This window comes from Schistocerca nitens, chromosome 4, assembly GCF_023898315.1.
Source record: "Schistocerca nitens isolate TAMUIC-IGC-003100 chromosome 4, iqSchNite1.1, whole genome shotgun sequence".
NCBI classification, from domain to species: domain Eukaryota; kingdom Metazoa; phylum Arthropoda; class Insecta; order Orthoptera; family Acrididae; genus Schistocerca; species Schistocerca nitens.
This window is the reverse complement of record NC_064617.1, coordinates 509219230-509243950: the sequence shown is the minus strand read 5'-3', so window position 1 is coordinate 509243950 and position 24721 is coordinate 509219230. Positions and strand designations below refer to the sequence as shown.

General features: G+C 41.9%; 1 protein-coding gene across 1 annotated transcript in view; it reads right to left on the bottom strand.

The window, feature by feature from the left end:
* Nucleotides 1-416: 416 nt before the first annotated feature.
* LOC126251799 (uncharacterized protein C7orf50) overlaps nucleotides 417-24721 on the bottom strand; it is a 45367-nt gene continuing 21062 nt past the window's right edge. Inside the window, exon 3 of the mRNA XM_049952434.1 lies at nucleotides 417-861. Within this exon, the coding sequence (XP_049808391.1) occupies nucleotides 622-861 (240 nt within the window). The 3' untranslated portion in view covers nucleotides 417-621. The remainder of the gene's footprint in view (nucleotides 862-24721) is intronic.

Here is a 24721-nt window from a genome sequence, read left to right as displayed (position 1 = left end):
GGCAATGCGATGGACTATTTTTCTGAAGATATAACAATGTAACAAATTTTATTACTCTATCACACCAGCAGTCTTTGCAGCAACTGAAAATGTAATTTTGGCAGCAGAAATAAAAATCTGTCGGTACACAGAGAACATTAGATATAACCTCTTAGTGCAAATAATACACTGTTAATAACAACAGAGGAGGAAGAAGAAAAAACAGGAATACTCAGAAGGGATCCTCAATTAACACAACACATTTTCAAAATGGGTAGCTAGGACATCAAGATTTCTTTTGCAGTTTCTGTAACTGAGCACATGTAGTAGAACATCAGCATTTAACAAATCATCTCTAAGATACGAAAATAAAGCTTCCTAAAGACCAACACCATCAGTGACATTAGTATTCTGACTGTATTATAAAACACTGCTGATTATTCTTCATGTAAAAATAATTTATTATAGTTTATGATACAATTTACATATCAGAAGTGTCACAGTTACACATTAATGTAAAATAAATTAACTAGGATACATTGTTCACGTTACAAATTAAAAAAAAAAGAATACAGAAGAAAAAGGACATTTTTCATCCAAGATTAAGTGTACATACATGGTATTTACACATTTCGACTATTATCATTCTTCTTGCAATGACTGAAGAATCTGTCTGCTACGTTCATAGGAAGTATGGGTCACACCAGCCAATTGTGGGTTTTGTGCTACTATTTCATTTTCAGTCAATCCTTGCTCTTCAAGTTCTATTCTTTTTTCCATTGCGGAAATTATTTCTGATGCTTTTTCTTCAACTAATCTTCTTGCACTCCCTTTTATAGGGACAATATACTGAAGGAATATTTTGAATTTCTTGTCTGGAATCTGTAAGAATAACAGCTGTGAGATTACATGGGACAATCAAAAACATAAAAGCCAACAAGCTAACATAATACTTAAAAGAAAATTACAAGCAACATATAAAAAAGGAATGAAATAACAGAAAGTAACAATGTGCATGAATTTCTGTAATGATTCACCATAGCTGTTTCATGATACAGTCTCAACATTGAGGACCTTGGGTTCTTTTGTATTTCTCACATTAGAATCAACAAGACGAGATGGAGAAGAGTTTCCTTGTCTACTGGTGATACCAAGAGTTAGGAAAAGGTAGGTAATTTTAGTGATAAAAATTATATTGTTTGGCAATGTAAGTACTTCAACACACAGAGCCAAGCACTTATATATAGGGTCTAGTTGCCCACTGTTAATCAGAAAATTTCAGACTTGACTGAAGGAGACAAGTGCTATCTGCCACTTATGGCTCTGTTTTGTGCAATAAAATACGTTATTGGAAAAGAGCTCATCTGTGCAACCAATCCAGCCACACTACAGAAGGTCCAACTAACTTTTAGAGCTAACAGGGTAATATACAGTGAAACAACACAGAATTCAGTCACTTGTATCTACTGCTAATAAGAGCTTCATTCTGCGATGATGGCAGCAGGAGCTTCAGTGACAGGTGTTTGTTACTGCCTTTGCTCTGGTACTCTTACTAGTAGTGAGGATGAAGCCACCCCCTTTTATTCTCCATTTCCAACTTGCAAGTTGTAAACAAGGCTGGTTGCTGTTCAACAGCATTTACATGTTCACATGAATTCCTGAAACTTCAAGAAACTTCCAGAAGCATCGAGAAGTGTTCAGAACATGAAAGTCCCAGGTGTCCTGACCATAGACAATATACACACACTAGCCTCATCCAGCTGTAAGTAGTTTACATTTATGTGCCTGGCACCTTCTCCACAACAAGGTGACAGAGAGTGAAATTGTATTTTTGTCTGCTTGGCCAACACTACATGCTAGCAAATTTTGTGAGCAATTAGGAATAGCCTTCATTAGGCATTTGTCTATCAATAATTACACTCATTACAGTTTATTAAGTACTACCTTAAGTAGTATTCTTTGTCTCTTTATTATTCACTAAGCTACCCAGCATTCATTGCATTTTATGCTAGTTAGAGAGGGATAATCATTTAAATCTTAGCACTAAGTCTGATCAATAGTAACACTGAGAAAAAGCTGAAAATGAACCATACAGTTTAACACGTGTAAGATTACAATAAGCAAAAATTACTTAACAAATTAAATTGGCCGCACAAAGAAGAGCAAAATATTTCTCAACATATCATGAAAGCAGGCAATGTCTGCTTTCTAAAACTGTATTGTTGCCATTCTAAAAAACGAAAGGGAGATGAATAATGCCAATTTACCAAAAAACCTGACTCCACTGGGAAAAAAAGAAATAAAAAGAAGAGAGAATTAAAATTACAACAATAAAACTACTCTCAAGATTACAAGAGGAATTATTAATATGTCAGCCATGGTAGCTGTCACAGGTTGATGACACAGATATTTACTGGGCATGGTCCTTTACAGACGATATGGCTGTGTCTATCTGCACTTGAGCCAGTCAAGAAAACTAGTTATATGAGACCCAAAGCTTAAAGTGAAACCCAAAACGAGGGTACTTGATTTTTATACATACACTAAGCACTACCTGCGAAGTTAGTCATGCTCAATGCCAGAAACAAAAACCCTTGGAGAAACTCAACATTGCAACCTGGACATGTAGTGTTATCAAGATTAAATTCAGTATGTGTGTCCATTAATGAACATAATGAAAACAGTGGCATGGTGGAGTGTAAGTAGGTTGAGGGCTAAGGAAATTTCATCGATTGTTATCCCAATTTCATATTAAAAAGTTCAAATTTGATAATAATGCGATTCAACATCTGAAGAATTATAAATCCCTTGGTATAGATGGTATATCTACTGCATTCATAGTGTAAAAGAATATGTGGAAACTGGAGAGTGGCCAGATGACTGGTCAAAGTCTCTCTTCATCTCCTTACACAAGAAAGGGTCTATCAGGAACTGCTCCAATTACCGAACTAATGCCCTCATATCTCTCGCAAGTAAAATTTTGCTCTACATCCTGAACCAACGTTTGAAGCTGTACATTCAGCCTCACATATCCACAGAACAAACAGGTTCTGTTGAAGTGAAAGGAACTCGTGAACAGATCCACAACATAAGACAAATAATAGAAAAATTGCAAGAGATCTGTGTTCCTGTTTTCATCTGCTTCCTTGACTGTGTTGTCTGAGAAAAGTTGTGGCAGGCGCTTACAGAGTTCGGTGTCCCAACCACTTGATAACACTGATCATAAGTCTGTACAATAATCACTTCGCAGTTGTAAAGACAAGTGCTAGCACGTCTGATTCCTTCAGGGTATCAAATGGTGTGAGGCAGGGTTGTGTACTACCTCCACAACTGTACATCACCTACGCAGAACATGTCATCAGGAAAGCTCTTGATGGTTGGATCAAAAGCATCTCAGTTGGTGGGAGAACTGTCAACAGCCTCTGTTTTGCTGATGACACTGTGCTTTTAACCAACAGCGAAGATGAACTTGCTGAGCTATTAACAAGAATAAAGAACATTAGTCTAGCATATCGATTAGACATCAACCTCAGCAAGTCCAAACTCACGATAATTGATTGAGAAGAACAGATCCAGCTCACACATTGATTAAAGGAACTGGAAGTCGCACATTCTTTCACCTATCTTGGGTCAACCATCTGCAGCATGGGAAGTTGTGAAGATGAGAGAAGAAGACAGATCATGCTACGGCGAGTGGCTATGAAGAAGCTCATCAAGATCTGGCCAGAGCAGAGAAATAACAAATAGCACAAAGATCTGGATAGTTGAAACACTATTGTTTTCTGTCTTCTTTTATGGTTGCGAAACATGGACACTCAAGGCCAGAGACAAACAGTGTTTTGGTGTGTTTGAGCTTTGGTGCTGGCGTAGGATGCTACACATAAAATGTACCGAAAGAAGAACAAATGTGTCCATTTTTGAACAACTCAATATCTCCAGACACCTTTCTTTTCGAGATACCGAAAAAATTCTCCAGTTCTTTGGCAATACTGTGAGAAGAGATGGAGAAAATCTAGAGAAAATAGTCTTGCAAGCAAATATCAAGGGCACAAGACCAAGAGGAAGAGCAGCGAGCAGATGGATAGATCAAATCAAGAAGATCTCCAGTCTGCCTCTTCAGCAGGCACTAAGAGAAGCTGGCAACTGTCCGGGATGGAGATGCTTGGTTCACGGGGTCACAACGCTCAGCAATGAGCACGACGACTTATGATGATAGCACATTGTTCTAGTTACAGCATCATAATTTACTAATACAGCAACCATTACTACTGGGACTTATTATACAGATACTAATACTATACCCCTGCTAGAATCACTTTTCATTAAGTTTAGGTCACAGATCCTCAGAACACAGTCAAGTAGTACTTTTTGTCGTTACACTCATTTTCTCTTTACTCTTACTGGATTGTATAGATTCTCTGGTTTCTCTGTACATTTTGTACCAAATGAGCCATACTATACTAACATGACAAAAGTCACGGGTTAGCAATATGCAGATGGCAGTAGTATCACAACACAAAGTATAAAAGGGCAGTGCACTGGCAATGTTGTCATTTGTATTTAGGTGATTCATCTGGAAAAGTTTCTGATGTGATTACGCCTGCACGATGGGAATCAACAGACGCTGAACATGGAATGGTAGTGGGACCTAGACGCATGGGACATTCCATTTCAGAAATCATTAGGGAATTCAATATTCCGACATCCGCAGTGTCAAGAGTGTGCTGAGAATGCCAAATTTCAGGCATTACCTCTCCCCAGGAGCAACACAGTGGTCAATGCCTTCACTTAGTGACTGAGAGCAGCAGCGTTTGTTTAGAGTTGTCAGTGGTAACGGATAAGCAACACTGCATGAAATAACTGCAGAAATCAATGTGGGACATTCAACGAATCTATTCATTAGGACAGTGTGGTGATATCCGGCATTAATGAGCTATGGCAGCAGATGACTGATAAAAGTGCTTTTGCCACCACAACACCACCTGCAATGCTTCTCCTGAGCTAATGACCATACTGGCTGGACCTTGGACAACTGGAAAACCCTGGCCTTGTCAGATGAGTCCTGATTTCAGTTAGTCCTGTGCCAAATTGTTTCAGAAGAATGGAAAACTGGTAGAAACCACACTCGGGGAAGATCAGTTTTGGTTCTGCAGAAATGCAGATACATGGGAGGCAATACTGATACAACAACTTATTTTAGAACACAGTGTAATGTAGCAGACCAAAAAAACGATATAATGACACCAGGAGTGATGCCCATTCTGATACACAGGTCGTGTATAGAATACATATTTCATAAATTACTGTTAATATGACAATTCTTCATTGCACTTGAACATAAGTTTATAATTACTTTACGCTTAGATAGGCTTGCTTCCAGCTTTCAAATTCTCATTATTTTATGTAAACCTACTTTAATAGAAATTTCCAGATCATCGGTTTGACGTCAGTTCCTGAAATTGCTTTCCCAAAGTATTTACTTTCAAAAACTCACATGTATAATGTTCGTTAATAAATAAAGATTCTGAGTAAATGCCAACAATGTGTGTGTCAGCCAGAATCAAGTGTTCATCATTTCATGAATTAGAGAGCTATAACTTTAGTTCCTTCATGCAAAATGATTCCAATAGAAATGTAAAGGAGCAAGGCAATATCAACAACCACCACCTCTGTAATAATGGAGAAGATCTAAGTTCAGCAGCCTTCTACTATGAATAGTTTCAATATTTTGTAATAAAATGCTTCAAAAATCAGTTATTAAATTTTGTATGTCACTTCTATTTTTCATGAATGTACTTAAATATTTTGTTGCTGAATGTTACAATAGCATTAGTTGATTTAGAGAAAGTTTTGACAATTCTGAATGGAGTACTTTCTTTGAAATTATGAAAATAGCAGGGACAAAATACAGGGAGTGATAAGTTGTTTGTAACTTTTACAGTAACCGGATTGCAGTTATAAGGGTTGACGGATATAAAAGGGAAGCTGTTGTTAAGAAGGGAGTAAAGCAGGTTTGTAGGCTTGCACCCAATGTTATTCAATCTGCATGTTGAGCAAGCTACGGACAAAACCGAGGAGAAATTTGCAAACACAGAGTCCAGGAAATGAAATTGAGGTTTGCTGATTACATGGCAAAGTGCTTGGGATAGCAGCTGAACAGAATTGACAGTGACTTGAAGAGGGGTTATAAGATGAACATTGACAATAGTAAAACAAGGGTAAGGGAATATAGTGAATTTAAATCAAGCATTGCTGAGGGAAATAGTTCAGGAAATAAGACACCAAAAGTAAATGAGTTTTCTCATCTGGGCACAAAATAAGTGACAATGATCGAAGTAGATAAGATATGAAATGCAGAGTGGCACCAGCGTGAAAACCATTTCAGGGAAAGAGAAATCTATTGACATTAAATATAAATTTGAATATTAAGACATCTTTTCTGAAGATATATGTTTGGCATATACTTTTGCAGAGGAGGAAATCAGTTCAGACAAGAAGAGGACAGAAGCACTTGACATGCAATGCCACAGGAAAATACTGAAGATTGGACAGGTGTATCAAATAACTAATCAGGAAGTATTACATGAAATTGAGTGTATAAAGATATTTATGGCACAATGTGCCAGCAAGGAGGATTTGGCAGATAGGACATTCTGAGGCATCAAGAAATAGTTAATTTGGCGGGTAAAAATTCGCAAATGATAATCTAGAACACAGGTTCTCATTGCTGAGAGCTGCATTAGTTATGAGAAAGAGGTTTGCACAGGGAAGACTAACATGGAGAGCTGCATCAGACCAGTCATCGGACTGAAGACAGCAGCAGCAGCAGCAGCAGCAGCAGCAGCAGTGACACTCGTCTATTGGCATTTCTCATCTTTGCTGTTCATTTTTTTTTTATTGTAGCTGTGTCTTGTTTCTGATACTGCATCGGCTAGAATAGTTAAAATACCTTATGCTTCTTTTATTCTAATTAAACCAGCAATCCTTGTCTGAAGTGGTAGTGGACCAGTTCCTTACTTGGCTCAAAAATCTGTGGCTCAAAAATCTGATGCTTAAGCCTTAGAACAACTGTAGATGTGCTACTTGAATGCCAGCAATATTTCTCACTGCAGTGGTTGGTTTGTCTGTCAGGCTCCAGCCTTCGTTGGTGACACACGAGAAGAGTAGCAAGTTACACATTTCGCTTTCTCTGTGAGCTGTCATAGTTCAATTACCAAGTTAGTAGTAGGAGGGTGGATAGGACATGTGCAAGATGTGTGCATACTGCAGTTTGCAAACAACTGAAAATGCTTTTGGCCATGGTCAGGTGTCCGCAGGCTGCTGCCTCGGGGTGTAGCAGCGGTGGAGAATGTGTTGTGTTGTATGGGACATCTTCGGTTTCGCTTGTTTCACCTGTGAACTCTGCTGCCAAGGCACTTCACAGTGTACCCAACGCTGGGACCTGCTGCGAGAGTGAGTGGCAGGTTGTTCAGCTTCCATGTCACTAGAAGCAGAGAGTCAATGCTTTTGGCCATGGTCAGGTGTCCGCAGGCTGCTGCCTCGGGGTGTAGCAGCGGTGGAGAATGTGTTGTGTTGTATGGGACATCTTCGGTTTCGCTTGTTTCACCTGTGAACTCTGCTGCCAAGGCACTTCACAGTGTACCCAACGCTGGGACCTGCTGCGAGAGTGAGTGGCAGGTTGTTCAGCTTCCATGTCACTTGAAGCAGAGAGTCAATGTGGAGGCTGGCCATCTGGCCTTGCCCATTAACCCTGTGAGTGGACAAGTGGCCGCTTCTTCAACAGTGTCCCATGCATGCGCACATGGGCATGGGTTTGCTGGTTGTTGGGAACTCCAATGTTTGGTGTGTTATGGAGCCCCTTAGGGAAACAGCATCCAGGGCTGGAAAGAAGTCCAATGTGTGCACATTACGCCTTCCAACTGACCTCATCTTAGATGTGGAGGTGGCTCTACCTGCAACTATCAAGGGTGCAGCATGCAGTCGCCTGGAAGTTGTGGCTCATATCTGCACCAATGACGCCTGTAACTCGGGTTCCAAGGCCCTCCTCGGTTTGGACAGGTGGAAATGGAGAAGACTGCTGGTCTAAATAGTGGGGTGTAAGCCGAGCTTACAATCTGCATCGTAGAGTTGATTGAGGTACTTTGCTCTGGAGCCAAATGGAGGGTCTCAACCAAAGACTCCACTGTTTCTGCAATGGTCTTGGCTGCAGTTTCTGGGCCTGCATTATGGAGTGATGAAATTCAGGATTCTTTGATAGGTCAGAGGTGCACTACACAAAGGAAGCAGCTACTCGGGTAGCAGAATACTTGTGAAATGTACATGGGTTTTTTAGGCCAGGCAGTATTTTGTGGTCCTCTGATGCAGCAGAAAGGCAGAGAGTGAAATCAGTCCATGTGCAGAGTAAAGATACTTCAAGTGTCAAAATTTTTTGAAAAGATGTTGAAGTATTTGTAACTAAGTCCTCTAATTTACTGCCCACTCAAATTATTCTTGGTAATGAAAGCTAGCAGAAACATGAAGCAAAAAGCTCTGAAAGCTGACTGAAACCTGAAGTAGAAAGTTCTGAAATATTTAGCAAGGTATGGAATGTGCCGAAGGAGGGGAGTGTTCGTTACAATCAACAAAAATATTGTGTCTCTGGATGTCGAAATTGAGTCTAACAGTGAAGTTATCAGGATGCATGTAACAGGCCTCGGTGAACTCAAGTTAATTTTTGGATGTTTTTATTAGGCAACAGATTCCACCATAACAGTAGTAGAATCATTCAAAGGATGTCTATGCTCAGTACTGTGGGAATACCCAGATCAAGTACTGTGGGAATATGGATTCATTGTAGGTGTTACATTGGGCTGTCTTGTGAAGCAGTTTTGAACATGTTTCTGAAAACTGTCTTGGAAAGCTAGCCTGACAACCCACACACATTGGAAATATTTTAGATCTTGTAGCCACCCACCTACCTACCTAACCCCCCCCCCCCCCCCGACACACACACACACACACACACACACACACACACACACACACACACACTCTCTCTCTCTCTCTCTCTCTCTCTCTCTCTCTCTACAGTCACCTACACTTACAACAGATACACTTATGCACACAGCTCTCATGCTTCACAAAGGAAAGGTGCCTGTGGGCAGACAGGATGGGGAACACATTTCCAATTATGCAGCTGAACCTGCCCTTCAGTGTCTCCCAGCCATTCATGCCATACTACTTTCCTTCTTTTTACTTTTAGAACCTGTAGCTACATACAGGCCTGACCTTATCAACACTGTCAATATAGAGACAAGTTTTAGTGATCATTATATCACAGTGACAATAGTTACTAAGATAATAAATCCATCAAGAAGGCTAGGAGAGTATTTTTACCAGGAAAAGCAAATAAGCAGTTGTTAGCATCCCCCTTAGATGAATGGACATCATTTTGTTTCAGTTCAATGGACACAGAGGAATTATGAACAACTGCACTCTGCAGAAGTATGTACTGAGTAAGTGGATTAAGGACAGTAAAAATTCATCACTGTTTAATAACAAATGTCAGAAAATATGAAGGAAGCAGAGAATGTTGCACTGTATGTTCAAGAAAGAATGTACACATGTCAAAAGGCAAAAGTTAGTGGAAATTTGTGCGTCCGAAAAAAGACTGATGCGTGAACCACAGCTTTCACCACAATACCTTACCAAAAGGTCTTGTTGAGAATTGGAGAAAATTCTGGTCGTACATAAACCAGTCTGTGTGACAACAGAAGATAGCAAAACGAAAACTGAAGTTTTAATTTTCGCATTTAAGAAATCATTCATGGAGGAGGATCATACAAACATACCTTAATATCAGTCTGCTGCTGCACAATTTTGAACATGTTCTGAGTTTGAAGATAATAAATTTCCTTGAAATGGAAATGCTCCTGTCCACAAATCAGCATGGATTCAGAAAGCATCACTTGTGCCTAGCTCAGCTGGCCTCTTTCTCAGGAATATCCTAAAAACCACTGATAGAGGGCAACAGGCAGATTCTGTACTCCTAGATTTCCAGAAAGTGTTTGACACAGGGCCCCACAGCAGACAGTTAATGATGGTCTGAGCATAGGCATTAATTTCCCAGATATGTGAGTGGCTCTATGAGTTCCTAAGTAATAGAACCCAATGAGTTGTCCTTGACTGCGGGTGTTCATTAGAGAGACAAGGGTACATCAGGAATGCCCCCGGGAAATGTGACAGGACTGCTTGTTCTCTATATACAGTACATAAATGATCTGACAGACAGGGTGGGCAGCGATCTGTGGCTGTTCGCTGATGATTGACTGTTGAGTGACTGCAGGAGGATACAAGGTGACTTGGACAGAAGCTCTAGTGATGTGATGAATGCTAACTTCTCTAACTGTACACAAATTTCAGTGTATGCAGATAAGACAGAAAAAAAATTAAATATCTGGGTGTAACATTGTAAAGCAATATGAAATGGACTGAGATGTTTATCATACTGGCAGCAGATGATGGTCATGCCAGAAACTTTGTTGTAAATTTCCATGGGTCATATAAATTTCGAAATAAAGAGACAGGTATTGACAAAAGTAATAATTAACTGAAATTAAAAAAATAGTAATGTGGCAAATTAAGGATTTGTTAGCTCCAGGACAAGCTACTGATGGATTTATTTGTATTCGGTTTTACATCAGACTGTGGCATCTCAACAAGGTTATTATTGCGCAGTGAGATGACTGGAGGAGGAATACACTCAGGAAGTTAAGGAAATGTTATATGAGTGTGTGCTGAAACATAATGCCTCTGAATTTTTTATGTGAAAACTCTTAAAGCTTTTTAAATAAAACAGATCCTGTTAATATTATACACCTGTATTCTTCATATCTACATATCTGCAGCCACCTGCCGGAAGAGGGTTCCAAATTGTAGTGTGAAACGTGGTGGTATGTAACATAACTATGTCGGTGCGTCAGGAACAGCATTCTGTAATCGAGTTTCGAATTCGAAGAGTTCGTCTACACGTGGACCACCCTCTGCTTAGCATGACAATGCCACACATGAGTACTGCCACATCCACAACAATCCAATGTCTTAGGTTCACTGTCATCTATCATCCTCCATACAACTGAGAGGCATTACTTGAAGCATGCCGCTGTATATAAACAGCCACTCCACATACAAGTTCCTGATTTTATTCGAGAGCATTATCAATGAAATTTTTTTAAACACAGATGTTCTTAGGAACATTTGCCCTCAGGTGTTTTAAAGAAAAATACATTGGGAAATTGTCCTAATAACACTGAGCTGTAAAAGTAAAATAGAAATGTCAAGTGTCATTTGCTGTTAACAACTGTGACTATTTCACAACCAAGAATACCTGTAGTAAGTATCCTACAATTGTATAAAAGTATAAATAAATCTGACAACTTTATTACTGTGCTCAGTCATAGGTAAAGCAATTGGCATTGCTAGAATGCTAAGGAAATGCAACCTATCCTAGAATATTGCTCAAGTGTGCGAAACCATACCAACTAATACTAACAGGGCTCATTTCATTTAAAATCACCCAAAATAGAGCAATGTTGTTGCCCACGGGTCACAGATGTTTGTGAAAAACTGGTGTAAGAAAGTACATAATGAAAGATGGATAAAATAATTTTCCCAGTTTCTCTCTCTCTTTTTTTTTTAAAGTCAAAACTACAGTTAGAATAGTATTTTGAAACATGGGCCATTTTCATAAATTGGCATCAGAAAGCTAGATGGGTTAAAAGTTCATAACCATTACAAATTATTTATTTATGAATCAATTTTATTCAATTTGGTGTCACTGGAAATATAAAAGGATCAACTACAATATAAAATTATTGATATGTTGGAATTATGCATACAAATAAGTAAGTGAGGAAAGCACTAATCATTCAAAAGAATGTTTTGAACACCACAGTGCCTTACTAGGCACGGGCCTTTTGGAGGTGATATGCCATTGCCTTCCTTCGACCTCTGAATGGACTTACCCAGGCAGTTATAGGGGACCTACAGTTTAATGTGGATTTTGAACCATGGTGTAACTCGGCATTTTTCATGTAAGAAAATATTGACAGAGGTGAAAGAAGTGATACAAATCTATAATTAAAGTAGGTTCTAAGGTTTATTTTTTCAAATTTCAGGAATCTCATAATGCCTATTCTCATGCTTTTGAACATTAAAAAATCTGAAGGGTGTTTGTTCTGTTTAGTGATTTAAAACTGGAAAAAAAAAAACAGAACTAAACATATGTATATTTTTTAAATGCACACACTGCCATTTGACCATTATGTTCTTTATTAAATTATGACCCAGGTTTTGGCCTTTTATGCCATTTTCAAGTGACTGAGTTTACGTCATTAACATATGTTGCAGGACATCAAGCTCAAAATTGACCATAAATTAAGAAAAATATTCACTCCCCACAAAATGCCAGACATAAAATCATCATATTGTAAAAAGATCAGTAAATAATAGTGGAAGCACATCATAAAAACACGTTTACCTTGGTATATAGAACAGGTTCATCTTTTATGTAACAAAGGTTCATCTTCTATGTAAAAAAGGTTCATCTTCTATGTAAAAAAGGTTCATCTTTTATATACCAAAGTAAATCTATTTTTATTAAATATGATGTGTTCCCACTATTATTTATTGATCTTTTTACAAGATGATGATTTTACATCTGGCATTTTGTGGAGAGCGAATATTTTTCTTAATTTATGGTCAATTTTGAGCTTGATGTTCTGCAGTATGTGTTAATGATCTACTCTCAGTCACTTAAAAATGGCATAAAAGGCCAAAGCCTGGGTCTTAATTAAATAAAGAACAATGCCGTCAAATGACTGTGTGTTCATTTAAAAATTATTGTATGATTGTTGCTCAGCAACATCAAAAATATATTTGTTTCATTTTGTGAATCTCAGGTAGTGTACAACAAATAATCTTCAATTTACATAAAATGCATTCATAATATACTAAAAAGTGACTTTGCATGCTCCTAGCACAATTAAGATTTTTATCTGACATAGCGCAAATCTCCGTGTAACACCGTCAGATTAAGGACAGCTGTAAAACTGAAGCACAGCAGTCATTCTTCTGTTACTAGCTAAAACTAGTGTATTACTTTCAAATAACTTACCAGACAGACTAGACTACAAGAGAAGCAGACACATGTAGGAAGCACAAAATCAAAATACAAAAAAGTCACCAAAATGTTTCCAACAGGGATCCCGTCCTCCATCAGAGATAAATAACACACAAAAAAAGAAACCAACACACACATGGCCTGTGTTGGTTGCTTGGTTTAAAAGGGGGGGGGGGGAGGACCAACTGAGAGGTGATCGGTCCCTTGTTCCCAGTAAAATAATTACACAACACAAAAAAGAAAAGAAAGGAGACACACAGAAGAAAGACAGAAGGACAACCAACACTACTATGGACAAAAAGAGGAAAAGAAAACCATAGAGAGAAGCAAGAAACAGGTAGAAGGGATAAAAACAAGAGAGCAGATGTCTTTGGCTGGCTGACCATGAGAATAAAAACGAAAAGCCAGCCACTCTGTGACACATTAAAACATCCACCCTAAAAGCATTACAGTGGAGAACACAAAGGGACAAACAACATGCGGTAAGACTTATATAAAATGATAAAACCCATTGCCGCATATAAAACATAAAACTAAATTAGCCGTTGAGGCATTGTCAGCTAAAATTAATGGCAACGAATCCAGTAACTGAAGAATCCGTCCCAGGCCAGCCAAAGAAGGAAAGCTCACCAAGATATGGGCCACTGTCAGCCGGGTGCCGCATTAACACTGAGGGGGGTCATCACAGCACAGGAGATAGCCATGTGTCACCCAAGCATGGCCAACGTGGAGCTGACAAAGAACCAGAGTCCCTGCGAGAGGCCCACATGGAGGACTGTGTAAAGCTGCAAAACCTTGTGGCGTAGTACTGAACGCAGATCAGTTGCATGGGATTCCACTGTGACCTGGGATCCAGACAAACACCACTGAACGACCGGACCATTCCAGGGCATAGATGGACTCCTGGATGATCACTATCAGAGGATGATGAGGGTAGCACTGGTCGAGAGCTTGTAGGCTCCTCGAGGAGTCAGCACACAGAAGAAATGCCTCCCCAGGGCATGAACAGATGTGCTCAAGAGCACGAGATATAGCCACCAGCTCAGCAGTGAAAACACTGCAGTCATCGGACAAGGAATGCTGTTCAATATGCCCTCCATGGACACACACAAAGCCAATGTGAGTATCAGCCATTGAGCCATCAGTGTAAACCACTTCGTGGCCTCGGTACTTGTCAAGAATCAAGAGGAAGTGGCAGCAGAGAGCTGCGGGATTAACTGTGTCCTTAGGGCCATGTGAATGGTCCAGACAAAGATGCGGCCTAGGTGTACACTATGGAGGTGTATGTGAATGGAACTCAAGTATAGGTGGTAAAGGCAAGGACTCCAGTTCAGAAAGAAGGGATTGGACACGAACTACAGTTGGAAGCCCTGACCTGGGCCGCCGATGCGGGAGATGAACCGCCGTGGGTGACAAAAGAAGACGGTGATTCGGATGCGCAGGAGAACTACAAACGTGTGCTACGTAACTGGCCAGCAGTTGTGCATTCATAACCTGCAATGGAGGCACTCCGGCTTCCACAAGGATGCTGATCACCAGACTCGTCCTAAAAGCTGCTGTCGCTAGGCGAACGCCACAGTGGTGCACAGCGTCGAGTAAACGCAACACTGAGGGCGCCGCCGAACCATAAACCAGACTCCCATAGTCAACGCGGGATTGAACAAGGGCTCTGCAGAGCTGCAGCAGCGTAGAGCGATCTGCACCCCAGTTGCTGTTGCTCAGGCAGCGAAGGGTATCGAGGTGCTGCCAGCACTTCTGCTTCAGCTGACGACAGTGAGGAAGCCAAGTCGATCAGGCATCAAAAACCAGTTCTAAGAATTGATATGTCTCCACTACAGTGATTGGATCATCATTAAGGTAAAGTTCTGGTTCTGGATAAACGGTACGATGCCGACAGAAGTGCATAACGCACAACTTTGCGGCCAAAAACCAGAAACCATGGGCCCATGACTGCACCTTGTGGATGGCTCCCTGTAAGTGCCTCTCAGCACCACCAGTACTGATGGAGCAGTATGAAATGCAGAAGTCGTCTGCATACAGAGAAGGTGAGACGGACAGCCCTACAGCTGCTGCTAGACCATTAATGGCCACTAAAAACAGAGAGACAATCAATACAGAGCCCTGCGGGACCCCATTCTCCTGAATATGGGTGGAACTATGGGAGGCACAAACTAGGACACGGAAAGTAAGAAGCGGCAGAAAATTCTGGATAAAAATCAGGAGTAGGCCTCAGAGACCCCACTTGTATAATGTGGGAAGGATATGATGTCGCCAGGTCGTGTCATACGCTTTTCGTAAATCAAAAAAGACGGCAACCAGGTGTTGGTGTCTGGAAAATGCTTTTCGGATGGCAGACTCTAGGGAAACAAGATTATCAATGGTAGGGTGACTCTGGCAGAAGCCACCCTGACATGGAGGCAGTAGGTCACATGACTCCAAGACCCAACCCAACCGCCGACACACCGTAAGTTCCAGCAGCTTCCAAAGAACGTTGGTGAGGCTGATGGGCCGATAGCTATCCACATCAAGTGGGTTTTTACCAGGTTTGAGCACCGGAATGATGGTGCTCTCCCGCTACTGTGATGGAAAGACGCCATTGCACCAGATCTGGTTGAAGATGTCGAGGAGATGTCGCTTGTAGTCAGATGAGAGATGTTTAATCATTTGACTGTGGATCCGATCTGGTCCAGGAGCTGTGTCGAGGCAATGAGAAAGGGCACTGGGGAGCTCCCACTCTGTAAATGGGGTGTTATAGGATTCATTGTGGTGTGTTGTAAACGAGAGGACTTTCCCTTCCAGCTGCTGTTTGAGAGCGCAAAAGGCTGGGGGGTAATTCTCCTATGCAGAAGCTCGAGCATAGTGCTCAGCAAAGTGCTCGGCAATCGCGTTTGTGTCGGTATATAACACGCCATTTATGTTAACACACGGAACACTTGTTGGGGTCTGGTACCCGAAGACGCGTTTGATCTTTACCCAGACTTGGGAAGGTGACGTACGGCACCCAATGGTCGAGACATCTCTCTCCCAACACTCTTGCTTCCATTGTTTGATAAGTTGGCGAACGCAAGCACGGATCTGTTTAAAGGCTATGAGGTGCTCCAGGGAAAGGTGTCGCTTATGCCGCAGTAGAGCTCGCCAATGCTCCTTAATTGCTTCAGCGACTTCCGGCGACCACCAAGGGACTGTCTTTTGCCAGAGGCACCCTAAAGAGCGAAGGATCACATTTTCTGCCACAGAAACGACTGTTGTGGTCACCTGCTCAACCATCACATCGATGTTCCAGTGTGGGGGAGATTCAACAGAGACAGCAGAGGTGAAAGTTTCCCAGTCTGCCTTATTTAAAGCCCATCTGGGCAGGCGTCTGTGGGCCTGATGAAGGGGCAGTGACAGGAAGATGGGGGAAGTGGTCACTACCACACAGGTCATCATGTGCTCTCCAGTGGATAGATGGAAGAAGTCTTGGACTGCAAATTGATAAATCAATGGCCGAGTAACTACGTCGAGCCACACTGAAATGTGTGGCGGGGCCAGTATTTAAGAGGCAGAGGTCAGTATTTAAGGGGCAGAGGTCGAACTGAGACAGTGAAGTTTCGACATCTCTGCCTTGGCCAGTAAGCACGGTGCCACCCCACAAGGGATTATGGGTGTTAAAATCTCCCAAAAGTAGGAAAGGTTTAGGGAATTGATCAATCAGTGCTGTTAATACATTCAGGGATACTACACCATCTGGAGGAAGATATACATTGCAGACAGTTATTTCCATTGTCGTCCTTATTCTGACATCCACAGCTTCAAGAGGGGTTTGAAGAGGCACAGGTTCACTACAGACTGAGTTTAGGACATAAACACAATCTCCAGCTGACACTCGATTACAGTTGCTATGGTTCCTTCAGTATCCCTTTATCCCTTATAGCTGTGGAGGGCAGGGATCCGCATTGCTGGGAACCAGGTTTCCTGGAGGGCAATGCAGAAAGCAGGTGTAAAGCTTAACAGTTGCCATAGCTCTGCCAGGCGGTGGAAAAAACTGCCGCAACTCCACTGGAGGATGATGTCATCATGAGACTGGGAAGGCATGGAACATTCAATGAGTAAGTTTACGTCTCATGGTCACTGCTGACACCAACTTTTTGCCTGAGCAGTCTATATCCATTTTGTCTGAGGGTCCGGCGAGATCTAGCTCCTCAGAGGACGCCAGAATCTCCATCTCATCCAAAGACGCAGAGCTTGGAGGTAGCGATGGTGTGGGTGCCACGTCAATTCCCTTAGTCTTGGGGAGCTTCTTTTTGGATTTCTCTTGCCGTTCCTTGGGTTTCCCTGGGTTGGAGGACTTCACTGATTCAGTCTCTGGGACTGAGGATGAGCATGAAGCACTGCGACCAGCTGCTTTTGGGCTCTTCAGCCACTGGTGGGTGTCATCTTTCCCACTAGCAGAAACCTGGGAATGACCCAAGGGACCCCTTCCTAGCGAGAGCAGCCGAAGAAGTTGGACGCTGCTCTGGCTTAGAAGTGGGGACGGACGTCCCCGATGGTTGAGGGGTGTTACTCCTGAAGTAGGTGGTGCATGAGCAACAGGGAGGCAAGTGCCCCCACCATCAAGGAGGCAGGTGTATTCTGGCTCTAAGAGGTGATTGGGGTTGGTGGAGTTGATGGGGCTAGAACTGTTGTAGTAGCGATGTAAGAAGATATCATGCATACAAGATGTAGGTGTTCAAATTTCCTCTTAGCCTCAGTGTAGGTCAGTCGGTCCACGGTCTTGAACTCCATGATTTTCCTTTCTTTCTGGAGAATCCTGCAGTCTGGTGAGCAAGGCGAATGGTGCTCTCCAAAGCTGACACAGATGAGAGGCGAGGCACATGGAGTATTGGGATATGACGGGTGTCCGCAATCTCGACATGTGATGCTGGAAGTACAGCGGGAAGACATATGACCGAACTTCCAGCATTTAAAGCACCGCATTGGGGGAGGGATATAGGGTTTTACATCACAGCGGTAGACCTTCACCTTGACCTTCTCGGGTAATGCACCACCCTCAAAGGCCAATGCACTGGTGACAACCTGATTATCCCTCAGACCCCAGTGGACACGTCGAGCGAAATGTACACCTTGCTGTTCTAAATTGGTGTGCAGCTACCATCGGACTGAAAAAGAAGGTCCCTGTGAAATATGATACCTTGGACCATATTTAAGTTCTTATGGGGCGCAATGGTTACAGAAACATCCCCCAGCTTGTCACAAAAAATGGCTCTGAGCACTATGGGACTCAACTGCTGAGGTCATTAGTCCCCTAGAACTTAGAACTAGTTAAACCTAACTAACCTAAGGACATCACAAACATCCATGCCCGAGGCAGGATTCGAACCTGCGACCGTAGCGGTCTTGCGGTTCCAGACTGCAGCGCCTTTAACCGCACGGCCACTTCGGCCGGCTCAGCTTGTCACAAGCAAGTAATGCTCGTGACTGGGCAGAGGATGCTGTTTTGATCAAGACTGACCCAGATCTCATTTTGGACAAGCCCTCCACCTCTCCAAACTTGTCAACAAAAAGTTGAGGCTTCAATGTCATGAAAGATTCCCCATCAGCTCTCAAACATACATGGTACCGGGGCGAATAAGAGCCACTGCCATCCTTAGCCTGACGTTCCTCCCATGGTGTGGCCAGAGAGGGGAACGATTTGGGGTCATACTTCTGCGCATTGAATTGAGCCTGTAAACACTTAGCGACTGCTGATGTTTGACCACCAGCAAGAGATGATGTACTACGCTTCATCGCATGTCATCCACCCTGATGCCATCCACTCTGATCAAGGGCCCTCACCGCGGGTGCCACCCAGCCGCACTAAAGACCATCTGGCAGGATGGCCATTGCTGGGAGTCCTGATTCCCCAGGGGGATGGGCATCTACCCCTTGGCATACGAGGGGAGTTACCGGTGCAGGTATCAGCAGAGCAATCCCTGTGTGGTCAAGGGGCTACAACCAACAGGGTACGTGGCCGCCTCACCACAACGGACTGGCTAGCATGCTGGATATCAGGTGCAACCAAGCAAACAAGTCCATTATCATCATCAGTGTAGAAAACAATACCGCACAGCTGATGGAAAAATATGCAACCAGGAGGATGACCTCACCCAACAGTTGGAGAATGAGCAGAACTGTAGATCCACGTCAACGAAGGATGCGACAGATCTCAGCGATATGATGGACACAATGCACCATGTAAGGCGCCCTTCCCCAACTGGCTTGCTCTTTGGGAAAATTTTGAAAATTGGAGGGCAAACCCTACAGGGGACCATCAGGAAGGCCGTAAGATGTGAGACTCCTTTTCGACGCCTCTTACAACAGGCAGGAATACCTCGGGACTATTCTAACCACCCCCAAACCTGCAGGGGAGGGGGGGGGGTTGTTGGCTGTGAGTGTTAGTGCTAGACTAAATACTTCATTGTTGTTTCATGAGTTGTTGTTAAGCCATTTGAAGCAACAATCATTACAATTTACTGAAAAGATATGAGTTCTAGCAAGAAACGAGAAACACCCTTCAGATTTTTTATGTCGAAAAGCAGGACAATACACATTATGTGAAACAAAAATTAAGGTGGTGAAACTTTCATTTTGGTGAAAAAATTTCCGAAATATGGGGAAAAGAGAAAATCGCCGAGGTCGTAGATATGTGTGTGTTTTGATGTTTGTGTAGTTGTGAACGTGAAAGTGTAATTCTACTTGAGAAAAGAGGAGCAAGAGCTAGTAAAATACTGTTTCTGTTGCGTGTTTATATATACCACACACCAGTCAGCTATTGGTATGTGGTTGCCTTCTCTTTAGTTTACACATTCTTAGAACTGAGCATTACAACTGTCCTACCAGAAACCCCCCTCCATTTTTTCCCCAATAACCACCACAAGATGCTAAGAGTTATTATTTTATTATTCTGCAACTAATTTCAACCTTGATGTGATCATCTGACAGAACTAGGTGATATAAACAGCAAGAAGCTATCAATCTTATAAAATCTAAATTATGTGAGGCAAATTTAATCTGGATTTGTCACTGGATTTTTAGTTAGGATCCGACAGTAGTGATTCGGCAATTGGTATGGAATTATTGTATATCACATGCGTTCACTTGTAGCAATGAGACATCTATGTTGTAACATATTTGACCAGTAAAAGTGAGACATCTACCTGTAATGTGAAAACCACTCAAAACATGTGGGACAAACACTGTTAGTTGGAGTTGTAAACAATGGCAGTTGAGTTTAGGTTTGTCCTGCACATCTACATCACGCATTCTCTGGCAACCAGTATGCGTTCAGTAGTGTTTTCAGTGCTCTGCTGTGAATGTCGTAACCAACACGAGAATTAAACATGATCGTAGCAGTTGTTTACTGAATTTTTATTCCATTTGTTGCGAGTTGTCACTGCTCATGGTCGTGGTAAGCGACAATTTCTATACAAGCAAGCAAGAAACAAAATTTAAAATATATATGCATTCTTCAAATGCAATGGACTTGTATGGAATTACCGCTAACGTCACTTGGAACCAACAACAATGCAATCCCCGTCCATGTCTCGAGCTGGGCGACCCGCCATCATTCATGGATCAGACAATAGGGAAGGTACGAAGGGGAGGATCAGGAATCAGAATGGAGTGTAAGAAGTAATTTATAATTGTAATGAAAACTGAATGGAGGTTGGTGAGGTATGAAACCTGGTGCCAGATAACAGATGGGCCAAATAAGTTCATGCAGCATCCTGAGAGATTGGAAAAGACTTGTTCAATGATGTAATTAGATAGATAAAAAATCTATTCACCAAGCGTAGCAGGAGAATACACACACACACACACACACACACACAAAGTTTTACTTCTGCAAGCTTTCAGAGCCAGTGGCTCCCTATTCTGGTGGTAGGGTTGAAGTGGAAGGAAGAGGGATGAAAGGAAAGGAGCTGGAGAGAGGTTTAGGAAAAAGGGGTTCAGTTTGGAAAAGTCACGCAGAACCCCAGGTCAGGGGAGACTTACCAGATGGGACGAGAAGGAAAGACAGATTTTTGGGGACTGCACCGGACAAGATTTGAAAACCTGAGAGGATGAAGCAGGGTAATATGCAACACAGAGATTATTGCTATAATGTTGTGCACGAGTTAATAAAAGTGAAAAGCTAAGTGCATAGTATATAACAGAGATGGGAGGGGGACGGAAAAAAACCAACATATCAGAAAATGAAAGATGTATAAAACTAATACAGAGTGGAGAAAGGAGTAGTTACTGCAAAGAAATGCTGGGACAGAAGAAATTAACGTAAATTAAGGCCAGGTGGGTGGCGAGAACCAAGGACATTTAGTACCACTAGCTCCCACGTGCAGAGTTCTGAGAAACTGGTGTCTGGGGGAAGAATCCAGCTGGCGCATTTGGTGAAACAGGCACCAAGATCACAACTGTCATGTTACAGAGGTTGCTTCGCAACAGGATATCGTGTCTTGCCAGTATGTGCCCTCTGTCTACGCCGATTCATCCTAACTGATAACTTGGTGGTAGTTCTGCTGATGTAAAAGGCTGAACAGTGTTACATAACAGCTGGTATATGACAACATGCATTGTTTCACAGGTGGCTCGCCCTTCAAAAATATGTGTTTCGCCAATTACAGGGTTGATATAGGTGATCATAGAGAGGTGCATAGGGCAAGTCTTTCAGCAGGTACAATCACAGGAGTACGAGCAATAGGATAGGAAGATGAGGCAGAAGGAGCATATGGTTTGACAAGCATACTGTGGAGATCAAAAGGGTGACGAAAAACTATTCTAGGTGCCGTGGGTAAAAGGTCAGACAGAATGGATCTCACTTCAGGGCATGATTTTAGGAAGTAATGACCTTGTCGAACTAGCTGATTAATACATTCAAAATCAGGATAATACTGAGTGGCAACCGGTGTGCTCCAAAGTTGCTTTTTGGAGGGATCTGGTTTGGATATGATGACCATGGAAATTTCTTCTGAACTAGGCTGGTCAGGTAATTACATCTAGTGAAGGCTCAGGTAAGAATGGTGGTGTGTTGCTGTAAAGAGTCTTCATATGAACAAATACAATTGCCTCTAATGCCAAGGATGTAGGTGAGGGAATGCTTGACATGGAAAGGATGGCAACTGTCAAAATGTAAGTACTGTTGTTTGTTAGTAGGTTTAATGCGGGCAGAAGTGTGCAGCTGGGCTTCAATGAGGGTGAGATGTATATCAAGGGAATGGGCATGGGATTACAACAATGTAAAATTTAATTGGGAGAAAGTACATAGAGATTCCAGGAATTTTAACAGGTCAGCCTCACCATGAGACCATATGGCAAAGATGTCATCAATGTATCTAAAACAAACCGGAGGCTGAAGGCTTATGGATCTCTGGAATGCTCCCTCCAAGCAACTCATGAAAAATGTGGCATAGGAAGAAGCCATCCTGGTTCCCACGGCAGTACCCCTAATCTGTTTGTACGTCTGCCCCTCAAAGGCTAAAATAAGTTATATTAGCCAATGATGTGATGAAGGTACATGCATATCATTAGAAAACACGCAGAAGCAGCATGGACTTGTAACACTGAAATCCGTAATGCAAGTAAAAATCTAGAAGAGACATTCATCCAGCAATGGATGTCAAATGACTGATGATTAATATTTAATATTTGTCTGAAAAGTAACAAAGATTGTTTTCAAATAAAGTTACATTGAGGTACATGTACATTACTGACAGCCATAGCTTTCTTAATAAGGCACACAATGTGAATGAAAATTTTGAGAAGGGAATTTGTAGGAATCAGGAATAAAAAAGTGGACAACCAATTAAAAAAAAACAACAACATAATGTGATGCATAAATTAATGGCTACAGTTCAGTGATAATGGACAATATATCCAGAGGTAAATTCATGTCATTATTCCAAGGCATTCAAAATCTGAAGTGACCTTCAATCTACTAATGGGTGTCCATCCTAAGAGGATTTGTTCAAGGATTCAAATCACTGGAACTATAAAGGTAGGCTGACAGACTAGACCAGATATTTCAACAGCAAATCCATGCTATCATGCCATGGTGTATGGCAAAGCAAGTAAGATGGTTTATCAGGCTGTGAAGGCATGGTCAGTGCAAGTTGCCAAGAAGTTTATATACAGTAGCAGTGTGTCACTCATGACAAACACTAGTTGCACTATTACGGTACATTTATTGCTACCTAATTTAGTGCAGCATTACTGTAATTCCATTTACTGCTTAGAGAATGCAGATTCAACTTCGGGTTGATCTGGCAAAATTGTGCCTAAGGTCTATATAGATTACAGATAAGTTACTGCAACACTGCCTCTACATGGTTTCCAGAGCTATTGGTTAGCAGTTCTTGCTGCCTCTTTGGACAATGTGATTCTTTTTTGAGCTAGTTTCTGAGCTGATCTGCAGAGATGGTCTTAGGTATATATATATATATATATATATATATATATATATATATATATATATATATATAAAAAAAAACAAAGATGATGTGACTTACCAAATGAAAGTGCTGGCAGGTCGACAGACAAACATACATACAAAATTCAAGCTTTCACAACAAACTGTTGCCTCATCAGGAAAGAGGGAAGGAGAGGGAAAGACGAAAGGATGTGGGTTTTAAGGGAGAGGGTAAGGAGTCCTTCCAATCCCGGGAGCGGAAAGACTTACCTTAGGGGGAAAAAAGGACGGGTATACACTCGCGCACACACACACATATCCATCCACACATATACAGACACAAGCAGACATATTTAAAGACAAACAGTTTGAACTTTAAATATGTCTGCTTGTGTCTGTATATGTGTGGATGGATATGTGTGTGTGTGTGCGCGCGCGAGTGTATACCCGTCCTTTTTTCCCCCTAAGGTAAGTCTTTCCGCTCCCGGGATTGGAATGACTCCTTACCCTCTCCCTTAAAACCCACATCCTTTCGTCTTTCCCTCTCCTTCCCTCTTTCCTGATGAGGCAACAGTTTGTTGCGAAAGCTTGAATTTTGTGTGTATATTTGTGTTTGTTTGTGTGTCTGTCGACCTGCCAGCACTTTCATTTGGTAAGTCACATCATCTTTGTTTTTAGATATATTTTTCCTACGTGGAATGTTTCTGTAGTAACACTATTCACGTTTACGTCGCACTTCACTTAGCGTAGACCGGGACTGTGTCCTAGGCATGCCCGATGTTGACTGACTGGGCACGGCCCGTGCTGCTGGAGTTGTTGTTGTTGTTGTTCTTGTTGTTACGCCGGCAGAGGTCGCGTCCGAATTCTCGCGTGCCCTCTGGTGGACGGGACTCTACTTGCGGCAACTACCGCCCGTGAGGCGCTATGCCAATGTGCGCCTCCCGCGATCTTTCTGGTGGCTACTACAGTTTCCCTCTATTATAACCATATATATATATATATATATATATATATATATATATATATATATATATATATATAAAACAAAGATGATGTGACTTACCAAATGAAAGCGCTAGCACGTCGATAGACACACAAAGAAACACAAACATACACACAAAATTCAAGCTTTCGCAACAAACTGTTGCCTCATCAGGAAAGAG